Source organism: Cyphomyrmex costatus, unplaced genomic scaffold (genome assembly GCF_001594065.2).
Source record: "Cyphomyrmex costatus isolate MS0001 unplaced genomic scaffold, Ccosl1.0 scaffold302, whole genome shotgun sequence".
Taxonomy (NCBI): domain Eukaryota; kingdom Metazoa; phylum Arthropoda; class Insecta; order Hymenoptera; family Formicidae; genus Cyphomyrmex; species Cyphomyrmex costatus.
Window position 1 is genome coordinate 118,861 of NW_017277148.1, and position 13,658 is coordinate 132,518.

General features: G+C 28.5%; 3 protein-coding genes across 3 annotated transcripts; 2 read left to right on the plus strand and 1 right to left on the minus strand.

The window, feature by feature from the left end:
• Nucleotides 1-263: 263 nt before the first annotated feature.
• LOC108775656 (tetratricopeptide repeat protein 25) lies at nucleotides 264-1,765 on the plus strand. The gene is made up of 2 exons (XM_018542085.1): nucleotides 264-455; nucleotides 1,463-1,765. Exons 1-2 carry the CDS (start codon nucleotides 291-293, stop codon nucleotides 1,763-1,765), a joined length of 468 nt encoding a protein of 155 aa, XP_018397587.1. The 5' UTR covers nucleotides 264-290.
• A 916-nt stretch (nucleotides 1,766-2,681) lies between these two features.
• Hsdl2 (Hydroxysteroid dehydrogenase like 2) lies at nucleotides 2,682-9,114 on the plus strand. The gene is made up of 8 exons (XM_018542057.1): nucleotides 2,682-2,952; nucleotides 5,187-5,350; nucleotides 6,292-6,505; nucleotides 6,676-6,881; nucleotides 7,230-7,427; nucleotides 7,910-8,086; nucleotides 8,612-8,740; nucleotides 8,924-9,114. The coding sequence occupies exons 1-8, from the start codon at nucleotides 2,939-2,941 to the stop codon at nucleotides 9,034-9,036; spliced, it is 1,215 nt and encodes a 404-aa protein (XP_018397559.1). The 5' UTR covers nucleotides 2,682-2,938; the 3' UTR covers nucleotides 9,037-9,114.
• Nucleotides 9,115-9,482: 368 nt separating this feature from the next.
• Nucleotides 9,483-13,389, minus strand: LOC108775645 (S-adenosylmethionine mitochondrial carrier protein homolog). The gene is made up of 6 exons (XM_018542074.1): nucleotides 13,243-13,389; nucleotides 11,527-11,683; nucleotides 11,323-11,432; nucleotides 9,996-10,236; nucleotides 9,735-9,873; nucleotides 9,483-9,657 (listed from the first exon to the last, which is right to left on the minus strand). Exons 1-6 carry the CDS (start codon nucleotides 13,306-13,308, stop codon nucleotides 9,540-9,542), a joined length of 831 nt encoding a protein of 276 aa, XP_018397576.1. The 5' UTR covers nucleotides 13,309-13,389; the 3' UTR covers nucleotides 9,483-9,539.
• Nucleotides 13,390-13,658: the final 269 nt, after the last annotated feature.

Here is a 13,658-nt window from a genome sequence, read left to right on the forward strand (position 1 = left end):
GTGTGGAAGTCTGCTCCGATTCGAAGCAGGACCCCGAAGAGTTTGAAGAACCGTGTAAAGAAGTTCATTCGAGTAAACATCCAGCAGCATTGAGCGGTGGCAACGCTCGTCACGCTCACGACAAAGGGAAGAAGGGTAGCGATAGGAATAAGGAAAAGCAAAGGCCCGACACCGCTATCGAGTCAGAGATGAGAATACAGAAGTCGAAGAGAAAGTGACGCCAGCGTGACGGCGAAGGTCGTCGGCAGGAAGAGGTGTACACCGATAAGGATCGCGCAGCTGCTGTGAACATGGGTACCACAGACATAAAGCAGTCTCTGAAGATAAAGCAACGCCAAGATCGCAGCAAGAGCCTGCAAATTCCGGAGGAAACTGAGCCCGGAGCATTGCTGACACTTGGTTTGCGCGAAATGCGCTTTGGCGACGTTAATGTCGCTATTAATTGCATTAATAAGGTTTCTACTTGTTTGCCTCGTTATATACTCGTATATACGGTCTCGTTAATTCTTTGCAGACAATCGACCGATGAGAGTGATTTATGTCTTCCGTGCATGGTTGTGCATGGCGCGCATGAAATAAACGTGACCCTCTGTGATAAAGCGAATATCTAAATCGATCGTAACGATTTATATGATTGAAACGAACTAATAATTGGGGGATTATCGATTTCGAGAGAAATATTGTTCTTAATGGGAATATAATCTATAATATACATATATTGATATGTTAATTTTAAAAATTGGCGTCTACATAATTTGACATCTTATAGTTTCTCAGAATTTTTACGTGAATTATTGAAACACGTTTCAGAAATGTACTGAAGAAATTTAATACATCTTTCCTTAGAATTTTTCATATAAAAAAATTTAAAAAATGTTTTAAAAAAATTATAACATATATTATTCATTAATTCTTAAAAATTGAAATTTATGTAAAAATTATGAAAAATTCTAAGAAAAAATTTTCTCTGAGCTAATTAATATAAAAGAAAAGATTAAATATACTTGGACACACATAAAGAAGTTTCAGGTTTACAAACGTATTTAAATATCTATCAATTTGTCCACATCTATCATTAAGCCACAAATATTTCTAATTGTCAGTAGTTAAAGTATTGTACTGGTAAAAAGATTATTGAAATATAATCTTTTATAGGTAATAATATTACAAATATGTTCATATAATTTGTATTTAATACAAAAGAAATATTTATGTGACATAGTATAATAAAATAAAATTTTATATTTTTATTTGAATTTTGTCAGGACATTTATACAACATTTCAAAAAGAGATTAAAAATAATAAAATAAAAAAAGATTTATAATTGAAATATATTTAAAAATATATATATGAAAAGGAATTTAAAATGTTTAATTACCGCATAAAAATAATAACTTAGTGTCTTACTAATTTTTTCAAAGCTTTTTAATGAAGACATTATATAAGAATTTATTCTGGCAGGCACTGGAGTTAAATCCGAATGACAAGAACGCTTTGATAGCACGGAGCAAATGTCATCTTTTACTGGGTGATCCACAAAAGGCCCTCGACGACGCTGAAGCGGCTTTACGATTAAATCCTAAGGATTCTAGCAAGTCCAAGGCGGTATACTGCAAGGCGGAAGCTCTCTATCATCTTGGCGATTTCGAAATGAGTTTGGTGTATTATTACCGCGGGATGAGAATTCGTCCAGAATTTGGCGAGTTTCGCCTTGGTGTCCAAAAAGCAAAAAATGCGATACAGAATGTGTTACGTAAGAACTAATAACACTCGTTACTTTTCTAACAAATTGATCCTTAGATAATTATCCTGATAATACATGTATATGATAATATACTCTGCAATATAAAGAAATGTATGCTTTTTATAAAATGAATTTTATGAAAGACAGTTTTAATTTATAGTTCATCTTGTAATTTATTTGTTGAGACACTAGCTGTTAGAGCTTTCAGTGAAAAAGTTATAGATATTCAAGCAACTGTATGTGAACTATTTGTGTAATTTTGTATATTTCAAATCTGTAGAAAGAAAAAAAAATTAGACTATGTAAATTTTCTTTACTTTTTTTTATTAAATTTAATTTGCTGGTAAATTATATGTATAATAATTGAGCTTAATTTTTTCTATAGTACATTTGTAAGTATAATTATATTATATAATACAAAATTAATAATCTTATCACATCAAATTAATTAATTAAAATGTTTTATTAATTTTCTTCCTTTTTATTAACTTTAATTTTTTTGAAACAGATGAGTTATTAATTTTTTAAAATAAAAGTATAAAATTTTTATATTTTCTATATAAAAGTATAAAGGTTGAAGAGTCGCGCGAATCTTCTGATTTGTTAGATAAGATAATCATATAAATAATCACATTAGTTTATCGTATTAAAGTTAATTTAAAACATTCATTTTCTTTTCCTTTTAATTTTGATTCTTTCAACGGAATATATAGAATTAATTTCTTTAATAAAAGAGTGAATTCAATTTTTTATTCTACATTAAATCGTAATCACTAGTTTACCGAGCATAGATAAATAATAATATGATATAATCATACGTGAATTTACCGACATGTCATTTTGTGAGCATTTTCATTTTCATAATTGGTATAGATGTCGTATCAGAATTTTACTATATATATGTATATATGTTTCTTACAGAAAATGTCGAGACACTCGTTCTGCGGAATGACTGCAAATGACTGTTAATTGTTGATGCGTTGGAAGCGTTTTTTTAAAGATATGTGATGTACTTTGAACCTGTCGAGTGGAAACCGTAGTTCGAAACAGCTACAACAATTGTGATATACGTCTCTAGCAACTGGGTTCTCAATTTATAACTGACATTGACTGACCAGCGATTCAGTTTTTAATCATTGGCCACGTATCAACGAGGATATTCTATACGCTAGCATATTGCAAAAGGACGAAAAATGATTAATACAGGGTAAGTAATGTTTTATAGTTTCGAATTCAATATAGTTCCTATATGATTCAGCAAATTTTCGTCCTCGACATTTTACAATAGTATTCAATTTACGTAAGTCCATTTCATTATTAGATTGCTACGTGGAGTGTGGACTCATTTTCATGATTTATGTAAACACACATAATGATAACTGTAAAAATGTTTTTAATCTGTCAGTTGTACTGCTCATATCAAAGTTGTATGGATTAAAATGTTAATTACATTATTAATTTTGTACTTAATTTTAGAAACATTATTGATAAATTTATCGTATATATCGAAAACAAAAATTTATTAAAAAACAAGATTTGTGATTGATGTAATAAATATATTAGTTGTGGACAATCAGTGCATATGACCCAATTTATTGAACAAAGTGATAGAAAAATTTAAATTATTAGTTTTAAATATTTTCTCTCCGAGTTTGTATTTAAATATTATGTTTTTAATAATATATATGACCCTAAATCAATTTGTTTATAAAAATTTAGTAATGAATTTATTTAGAATTATATATTAAAAGCTTAATATTTGAAATGTTTTATTACTTAATAAAACACTAATAATTGATTCATATCCACTAACTGGTATATTTATTAGATCTACAACTTAATTCTCGACCTCTATATTTAATCGACTACAGCACTTATTCAAATTTGAATTTTTCTTACCATACAGTCGTTTTGAAGTGTCGTCCTTAAGCTTTAAAATAAGATATAATTAAGTGTTGGTGCTACGAATCTAATTTAAAAATATAGTAGTGAAAATTATGTCGTTCAAAAAACAACATTTGAGGCACTGCCTCCTTTTCGCGTTCCAGCTGAAAAAAGATGCCGTGGAAGCTTAAGAAATGATTTGCTCGGCTTTAAGCAAAAATTCTGTGTCATACAGTACATGTAAAAAGTGGTTCCTAAGACTTTACGATGGCAATTTCAATTCGGAAAAGATGAAGAACGAGACCAATCGAAGAAAGTGGAGGATGAGGAACTGGAGCAGCTTTTGGACGAAAATTCTTGTCAAATGCAATCAGAGTTTACAAATGCACTTGCGGTAAAGTCTGATCTACAATTGCGTAAACATAGTTGTAAGTGGTTGTAGTTGTAAGAATTGACCAATCACAGTCGAATATTCTCCTCGTATTTAACTGTGATTAGTCAATTCTTATCATTACAATCACTTACAACTATGTTTACACAATTGTAGATCGGGCTTAAGTCAATAAGCTATTTCGAAACGTTTGTGGAAACTTGGTAGGATATGAAAGGAGGGTCGTTGGGTTGGGTTCCACATGTGCTAATGTCTGAAAACAAGGAGAGACATCACAATATAGCTGTTGTCAAGGTTTAAAAAATGACTTTCTATGCAAAATATTGACTTGTGATGAAAAATGGATTTTGTATGGTTATTCGAAGAGACAAAAATCTTGGATTCATCCAGGTCAACCATCAATTGCAAAACCAAACATCAGCAAAAAAATATTGCTGTATATTTGGTAGGATCAGAAGGACATTGTTTACGTTGTTTATGGAGCTGTTCCAACCTGGAAAAACGGTTACTGCTGAGTGTTATCAACGTCAACTGATTCGAGTAAGTGACACTCTTGAAGTAAAAAGACCGTTTACTGACGCTGGAAGAAGGAAAGTGATTTTGCTGCAAGTCAATACATGGCTGTACATGGCAAAATCAATGATAGAAGTTATCTTCAATTTGGGCTGGAAAATTCTCCCTCACATGGCGTATTCTTCGGACCATCTTTTCCGGATTCTCTAACATTTGGTTCATTCCCAGTCTCTCAAAAAAATCGAAAGAAGCATCACAGAATTCATCAACTCAAAACAACTATCTTTTTTCCAAAGCGAAATCCGACAGTTGCCTGGAAAGATGGCGAAAATGTGTGAAAAGTGAAGGGGACTATTTTGAACACATTAATTTAATTTATTTCTTTTATAACTTTACATCGAAACTTTGTAAAAAACCGAGAATTGAGTTGTAGACCTAATATCTTATACAATACATACATTAAATTATTATTTTATATTTTAAAACTTAGATGTAATGAGTTATTGCAGTATATTATTAATATGTCTCATAAACGATGTATATTTTGTTATATGATATATAGTATTTAATAATACATCCAGGTAAACAGTAATGCTATTGTAAATTTTGTGTTGTTGAACAAGGTTGTACTAATTATTACCAATATTTGACAGGAAGTTGGCCGGTCGCACTATTTTTATAACTGGAGCTTCGAGAGGTATTGGGAAGAGTATAGCTTTGAAAGCAGCAAAAGATGGTGCAAATGTTGTTATTGCTGCAAAAACTGCCGAACCACATCCAAAGTTGCCGGGTACCATTTATACAGCGGCTACTGAAAGTAATTATCGCTTAATTTTTCAACAGATTTGGGTTTATGGTACAATCTGACAACGATACATACATTTATAGGTATTGGTTTATGGATGAAAAGATATTCTGATTTTTACTAAAAAATTTAATATCTTGAAAATTATTTTTACATTTGTGTTAAATATCAATATTAAAACTATTGAAATTATTACAAAAATAGAATATTCATTTTATAGATGATGCATGTTAGCCTAGTATAAATCTCTTTTTTATTTATATTTAATTTAATAACTAATTGCGTATAAATTAAAAAAATTGACTATCTAAAATTATTTTTATATTTATGTTAAATAGCATTATAACTAATAAAATTGTTAATTTTAATGTTGATATCTAACACAAATAAAAATAGGATTTTATAGGCAATATATTAGCCTGGTACATTTCTTTTTTTTTTATTTAATTTAATGAATCTAAATAATCTCTCAGTTGTGTGAAGGGCTAAGAGCTGGTTATGTATAAATAAAGAACGTTTAATAAACAAACAATCAAATAATATTTTACATGACATATTAATGGATTTCATTAATGGAAAACAGAGAATTTTTGATATATTTTATAGGTTTGCAACTTTTTTATAATATTATGAAGTAATTTATTTCAACATTGAGATGACCAAATAAACGTCGAAACGTTTGTGTTTGTAATTATTTTTATTTTCATCTTTGTTTATTAAACGTTCTTTCTTTATACTTAACTGACTTTTAGCCCTTTGATTATTTAGATTTATTCTTATAGAGCCTTATTATTACTTATTATTTTAATTTAATCTTTTTTAATTTAATACGATTAAACACGTAAAATTTAATGAAGTTAATTTTCAGACTATTACATCCGGCTAAGTTGATTAAATCCATCACTGAAAAGCTATTCTAACTTAAAAATTTATGTAGAAAATATATTTTTCAGTTGAAGCAGCCGGTGGTAAAGCTTTACCTTGTATTGTGGATGTACGCGATGAGAAGCAGGTGATTGATGCAGTAGAGAATGCTGTTGCCAAGTTCGGTGGAATAGACATTGTTGTGAATAATGCAAGCGCTATTTCTTTAACAGGCACTCTTGCAACCGAAATGAAGAGATACGATCTAATGAATAATATTAATACCAGAGGAACTTTTCTCGTGTAGGTTGTTTTTCTTACACTACATGCAAATTTTTTATGTTTATTATTTAAATTAGTGTTAAATTAATATCTATATCATAATCTATAACAGTCGATTAAAAAAGCTGTTTAATATTATTATATATTCTCAAGTTCGCGCTGCAAATTACCAAGAAGTAAAATTGTTATAGATCGAAAGTGTGTATACCATATCTAAAAAAAAGCACGAATCCACACATAGTTAATATAAGCCCGCCATTAAACATGAAACCGATTTGGTTTCAAAATCATGTCGCATACACTATGGCTAAATATGGAATGTCTATGTGTGTTCTTGGAATGGCAGAAGAATTTAAGCCTGATAATATAGCGGTTAACGCTGTTTGGCCTAAGACAGGTACATATTTTATTTTACAATGTTTAATTAAGAAAATAAGAAAATTAGAATTAATAAATAAATAATTGCGTTTGTGATAAAAAAATATTACAATGAGCGATATATATATATATGTATACACGCGCGCGTGCACACGCACACACACACACGCGCACGCACGCACGCACAGACTAGTAATATTTTAAACATAGAAAATATATAACGTGATGCTAAATAAAATAAAAATTTTGTTTACCTCTTTCTCTCTGAGAATAATTTATGATTGCATTTAGTATTATCACTATTATTCATGTATTGGACAGTAAATAATTATGCAAAATTTATTTTAAATAAATTATATATTTTTAGCTGTATATACTGCTGCAATGAACATGTTATTAAGCTCAGACTCGAGTAATGTTTCTCGAAAACCTGATATTGTAGCCGATGCTGTTTACGCATTACTTTGTAAAGATAGCAAATCCATTACTGGTCAATTTCTAATTGACGAAGAAATATTAAAGAACGAGGGCATTACTGATTTTACAGACTATGCGTGTAATCCAGGTAATATTGGATTCTATTTATATATTTTATAAATAAGTAAAAACATTAATTATATTAATATATACATTGTAAAATTTATAGCAATTATAAATAAGTGAATTGTGTGATGATATTCCGTTAACTTTTAAAATTTGATTATTGTTAAACTTGTTTTTTAAAACAAATAAAATTAAAGTTGAAGGACTCTTTATATGAAAATAATAATTAAAACGAGGTGAAGGACAATGAGAGTCAATTCGTATATTGATATGAATTTTTAAAGAAAAAGAATACAATAAAATACTTAGCCGCTTAAAAATTCATATTGTAATTTTAATGTTATAATCGCTTTCTTGTTTACTTACGAATTGACTCTCATTGTCCTTCACCTCGTTTTAATTATTGTTTTTTAAATATAAAATCTGTAATCAAAAATATGCTTAAAATCATCAGTTGTTAAATAATTCTTTAGTAATAATAAACATTTGTAATTTTTTATTTAGCAAATAAGGACAATTTAATGCTGGACTTCTTTCTGGATGGTGCATATACTAACGACTCTAATAGTATTAATAAAGAAGAAAATGGACGATTGGCACATTTATTTAATACAATCAATGCAAATTTGAGTAGCGAACTGGTTAACAAAACTGGTGCCATATATCAATTCAATGTAAAAGGTGATTTTTTTTTGTTTATAGAAGAAAAGGAGAAATAATATTAAAATCTTTTTAAGACCGTACAATGATAAACGTAGTCCCCCCATATAAATCGCGACGCTGAGTCTTCAGCCTTGACGCATGCACTTACTACCGCAGTAACATCACGAATTCAATTGCTAAACAATTTTTTTATGCTCATAGCATCATGGATCTTAATAGTGTTTTAAATGATATATTACAATCTAAAGATGATAAATTTAAATATGGAATTTTAATTTTGTATTTAAATTCATCATCTTTAGATTTTAATGTCAAGGCTGAAGACTGTCAGCGTCGCGATTTATATGGGGGGACTACATACGCAGTATATAAAATTCACACATATTTATAATAAGCATTGTGATCCAGCTTTGACCGTTATTGGCTTCCTTCTTCTTGTTAAAAAATAATATGTAAGGGAATAAATATCTCTCTCTCTATATGTGTGTGTGTGTGTGTGTGTGTGTGTGTCACATATATATATATATATATATTTATGTTTAGGGAAAGAATCTGGTGTATGGTTCCTCGATTTGAAAAATGGAAAGGGCGCTACCGGTAAAGGAGAACCGAGTCAGCCAGCAGATGCAACTCTTACAATGGATTCAGAAAATTTCTTTCTTATGTTTTCCGGTACGTGTAGATCTAATAACTTTCTCCGATATCATTATTATTATTTATTCCGATATTTATTATATTATTATATCACGTATTAAGAGATATGGTAAGTGTCTCGACAATAACATAATATATACCTGTGTTTTAACTTTTAATGTTATTATTGCATTAACGTATAAACTTGCTTTTTGTCGATAGGCAAACTAAAACCAGTTTCTGCGTTCATGACAGGCAAATTAAACATTAGTGGAAATATGCAGAAAGCAATGAAATTGGAAAAGTTAATGATCAGTTTAAAATCCAAACTGTGAATACAAAGACTGAAACTATATATCCTGCAGTATATTTTGTGTTATAATATATAGCACATCACACTCTTTTAAAAAAGGCGAACAAAAATTTCTTATATGTATCTTTTTTCTTCATTGGAGAATAAGAGAAATATGTATAATTGATAATAAGTATTATGATATAAAATTATTATAAGTACTATGAATCAAAATTTGCTATATTAATATCATAACTTTTGATTGAATTGTTCAAGTTTATTTCTAGGAAACAAATGTCTAAGAGAAATTTTGTATAATATATAATAAAAAAAAAGAATAATTTTTTGTAACTAGTAATAATTTTATATATATATATAGGTTAAAATATTTTATACCCATGAAAATGATATTCATATAAATAATTTATATATTGTTATCAGGAAGATTTGTATAATAAATAAAATAATTTTTATACATGTTGCAGAAAATATTAAATTTGATAACTTATGAGTACATTATTTATTTACAATTGTACAATTATATTTTTATTTCAGCATTGGAAATATTAGATGTGCAAGTACTTTTGTTTCTTCGTAAACTCCAAAGAAAATAAAGCCTCCTAATGTGATCCACATTACTCTTGGTCCAAAACCAGCAAATAATCTGATATTTAAAATAAAATTCTTTGAAATTGTAGACTTTATAGGGAGAGAAAAAGAAGAAATGAGGAAGACATTTACCCATGAAAGCCTTTTTCTAGATATACTCCATGAAGTATATTTAGTATCTTTAATTCTGACGAAAGCAATGTTCTATTAGATAGCATTATTCTCGTTTTTACAACGTCTAATGGGGTAGTAGCAGCTGCAGAGACACCTCCTAAAATTATAAAATATACACATGTAGGTGTGAAAAAAATGGATAGAAACAGTATTTATATGTAAAACTATAATTTATTTTCTTATTCTTATTTGGAGCACGTAATTATAAAGTATAAAAACCTGCAATTGCACCACAAATTGCACTTTCCACAGGATATATTTCTCTTTCAATATAGGATCTATAAGATCTTTTAAAATATTCCCATAACGGAAATTGTATAATGCTAAATGGCATGTCTCGTAATACCGTGCTCCAATACCCACGATATAGTAATTTGAGATCAAATGATTTTTTATCATGTACTAATGCCTGTCTCCTCTGTTTCATAACTTCCACTGGAACTCGTAACAAACATGCCACCTTTGTATATAAAATAACAATTAATACTAGGCCTCTAATTTTAATCCATTTTATTTAATTATAATAAATATTGCGAAGAATATTACTACATCGACCCGCCATCAGAGATCTATAGATATTCACAAAAATTCTCGCAAGTGCTTTGATACGCGTATATCTGTATATATAGAATCTCGATTTAATAACTTAAACAGGCGTCTAAGGTAGGCTTCCACTACAATGCCTTACTGATGAGTTCAGTAGTGGAAGTTGGGACGAAACGCCATAATTACGTGATATTCTTCGCAATATATGTTAGATTAATTTAAAAGATTTTAACAAAATTATTGGCTCATTGCCCTTATCTTTTTATATTAGTTGTTTAATCCATTTTATTTCGAAAATTTTATTCCGAAGACATGTAAGTAAAAAAAAATGTAAAAAATAAACGTGAAACGTTTATCTGGGTATATTTATTTTCAGAAAAATGTTAACTTGTAGATAAATGTTTAGACATATAATTAGCATATCCATTTCTTAAAAACGTTTTTCCCAATACACTGTTTTAATGTTATTTTATATACATATTTATCTACATTCGTTTTTACTGTATTTGAACGTCTTTTTTACATACAAAAAAATTTTCGATTTTTTCAACTAGGAAATTCCTTAATAAAGAAATAAACATTTATAAAAAAAAACGTGAAAATATAAAGAAAGACATTTTTCATAAATGGATCTGCTATATGTGTAAATGTATTTTCGTTCAAACATATAATAGCGAGCTCTTTTTTTAATATACGGCTAAAAATTATTCTTTTATGAAATAAATTAGTTAAATTAATAACATAATAACAATAATCTATAAATAATTTAGTTTAAAGAACACTTTGACTCTGAAATTAAAGAACTATAGCTATGAAAGAAAATTAAGAGAAAAATAATAAATTAAAAAATATTGCTTTATACATCAATTTGACATATCTAAAGTTTTTTTAATTTCAGAATCAAAATTTTATAAGCTTAATTATTTAATATAAATTGAATATTATTAGTCTGAGCAATTCATTTGTGTCACAACCAAGATAATAATTATCAAAGTCTTACCATTTCTGATATCGCGGCTGCTCCCATGTGAAGTGGAGTATAATAATTTATAGAAATTCTAGGTTTCACTATAGTCTTGATTTCTTCATATGTTAGAAAAAATAGCGCGGCTAGAATATAAAATGTGTTAATGTACGAATGTATATAATCCATAAATTAATTATTCCTGAATCCTGAGTGTGTTACATATCTACAGAATTATACCTGTTGGTGCTGAGCCAACTACGACTGGACCGATGCCTTTATAAAGACCTGTGAAGCCTCCAGTCTTTAAAAATCCTTGTGCACTTTGTAGTCGTGTCTTCAGTGTGTCCAGTGGAAACAATGCGATGTCTACGAATGTTCCCGCAGCCCCTCCTGCCTATATAAATATAATTATATATAAATAATAGATAATTAAATAATTCTGGAAAATGTGAAAAAAATAAGGGCCAATCATACGAAAGAAGAGCAATTAATATACATATATATTGTTAAGATTATGATCCTAAGTAACTTTCAGAAGGTTCTATTCATTGTTTATTAAAAAATTATTAACAATCCAAATTAATTATTCTGATTTTTTAAACAATTGCACAATGTATATTCTTGCATATAAAAATAAGTTAATGTGAAATCAAGGTCATGACTGACAACATATATGTCAAGATCAGTGGCTATATTCAGTAGAAAAAGCAGTTTTGCAACTAATTGTAAATAATTCTTTACGATTGATTTTGTCCTTAGTTCTTCGTCAGATCTAAATGTGTGGATTTATTTGAATTATATTAAAAATTTTTACAACAGTTGCAAAGCTGTTTTTTCTGATAAACGCAGCAAATATCATTGGAATTTAATTGCTCCACAATTTTACAATTCAAATTGATTGATATAATCAAAATCAATTTAACTTTAAATTCTACCTTGACAACATTTTACTATTATTTACTATTATTTTAACAACTAATATAGAGAAACAGGGTAATGAGCCAATAAATTACGTTAAAAATCTTTTTAAATTAATTTAATATATTTTTACTATTATCTTTACTTTACTGATTATCTTATTTTACTATTCATTTATTTTATATATCTTTCGAACTTTATTGACTGCATTTAAATTTTTTTTCGATCTTATAAACATCATTCTATAATACATCACTTGGTCATGGTAGTTGTGACACATGTTTTTTGCTACTTGAAAATCTATGCCCCTATCTTTTTAAAGGATTATAGATGATAAAAAAACCAACAATTAGTTAGAATTGTAATTAATGCACATTATGCATGTGCAATATTGATTATAATATTGCAGCGCTAACTCTTATTCTCTTTTTCAGAATTTACAAATTAGTTCGATCCGTTTTCCAAAAGATGATCGTCTACAAAGACGCGAGTCATTTTTTCGAGATGGAATTTAAAAATTGCCTGAGAGATGGGAAAAAGCAGTAGTCAGCAATGGATTACTTCAATTAATCTGTTCATTCATTTTGTTTTGAAATAAATGCATGCATTTTTGAACACAAAAAACGGACTGAACTAATATTTTTACACCTAATAAATAAATATATGTGTATATATATATATATATATATATATAGTTTGTATAAGTATAATTTCATATTTTCCCCTTTTTAATACTTTATTAACATTCATTCAATCGTACAAAATGACTGTTTAATATAAAATTTAAATGAAAAAAGAAATCAATTGTAGTTTATCTTATCAAATATCAATAAAAATCTAAAGTAGAGATAATCGTATAAATAGATCTAGTTAATTGTCCTCATTTTACAATCACGATATCTCGACAATAATATTTATGTCAAAGTCACTCAAAATAAGATTATTTAGGAATTATAAAATGCATGACGCCGCACGTGTGCGATTGACATATATATGTGTCAATGCAAAACGTAACCTATGCAGTGATTTACTTACGATAAGTGAAGTAACGAAGACATCTCGCACGTTCGTTCCTTTCTCCATTTCTTCGCTCACTGTCATCTTATCTTTAAATGATTCACTTTAAAATAAAAATCATTTTTATACAATTCCCACTCAGCTCTCATATATAACCTATCGTTTGACTCGACCGAGACAGACATGCGTAAATGCCACACGATTGCGTAACAGAAAGTTATTGGTTATTTCGCCATAGGATTCGTCATAGGATAGGATAGGATGTATTTTGATTGGCGTGTGTGTGTGTGTGTGTGTGTACAAACGATAAATATACGATACAAATATAAAGTATCAGAATTATTTTTACAAATCATAACGCTTATAACAAATAAGTTACAGTAACGTATAATAAATTCACGAAATGTAAATAAAGTTAGATCACTTGACCGTAA

What these genes read in the sequence shown, in the direction of transcription:
- LOC108775645 (XM_018542074.1), bottom strand. Translation starts at nt 13,308, where the DNA reads ATGACAGTGAGCGAAGAAATGGAGAAAGGAACGAACGTGCGAGATGTC. An exon ending in AATTTGTGGTGCAATTGCAG is followed by an intron (nt 9,874 to 9,995) that starts GTTTTTATACTT and finishes TTATAATTTTAG; the next exon opens with GAGGTGTCTCTGCAGCTGCT. An exon ending in CTAGAAAAAGGCTTTCATGG is followed by an intron (nt 9,658 to 9,734) that starts GTAAATGTCTTC and finishes TTTAAATATCAG; the next exon opens with ATTATTTGCTGGTTTTGGAC.
- Hsdl2 (XM_018542057.1), top strand. An exon ending in TTATACAGCGGCTACTGAAA is followed by an intron (nt 5,351 to 6,291) that starts GTAATTATCGCT and finishes TATATTTTTCAG; the next exon opens with TTGAAGCAGCCGGTGGTAAA. An exon ending in ACCAGAGGAACTTTTCTCGT is followed by an intron (nt 6,506 to 6,675) that starts GTAGGTTGTTTT and finishes AAATTGTTATAG; the next exon opens with ATCGAAAGTGTGTATACCAT.
- LOC108775656 (XM_018542085.1), top strand. Translation starts at nt 291, where the DNA reads ATGGGTACCACAGACATAAAGCAGTCTCTGAAGATAAAGCAACGCCAA. An exon ending in CTATTAATTGCATTAATAAG is followed by an intron (nt 456 to 1,462) that starts GTTTCTACTTGT and finishes TTATTCTGGCAG; the next exon opens with GCACTGGAGTTAAATCCGAA.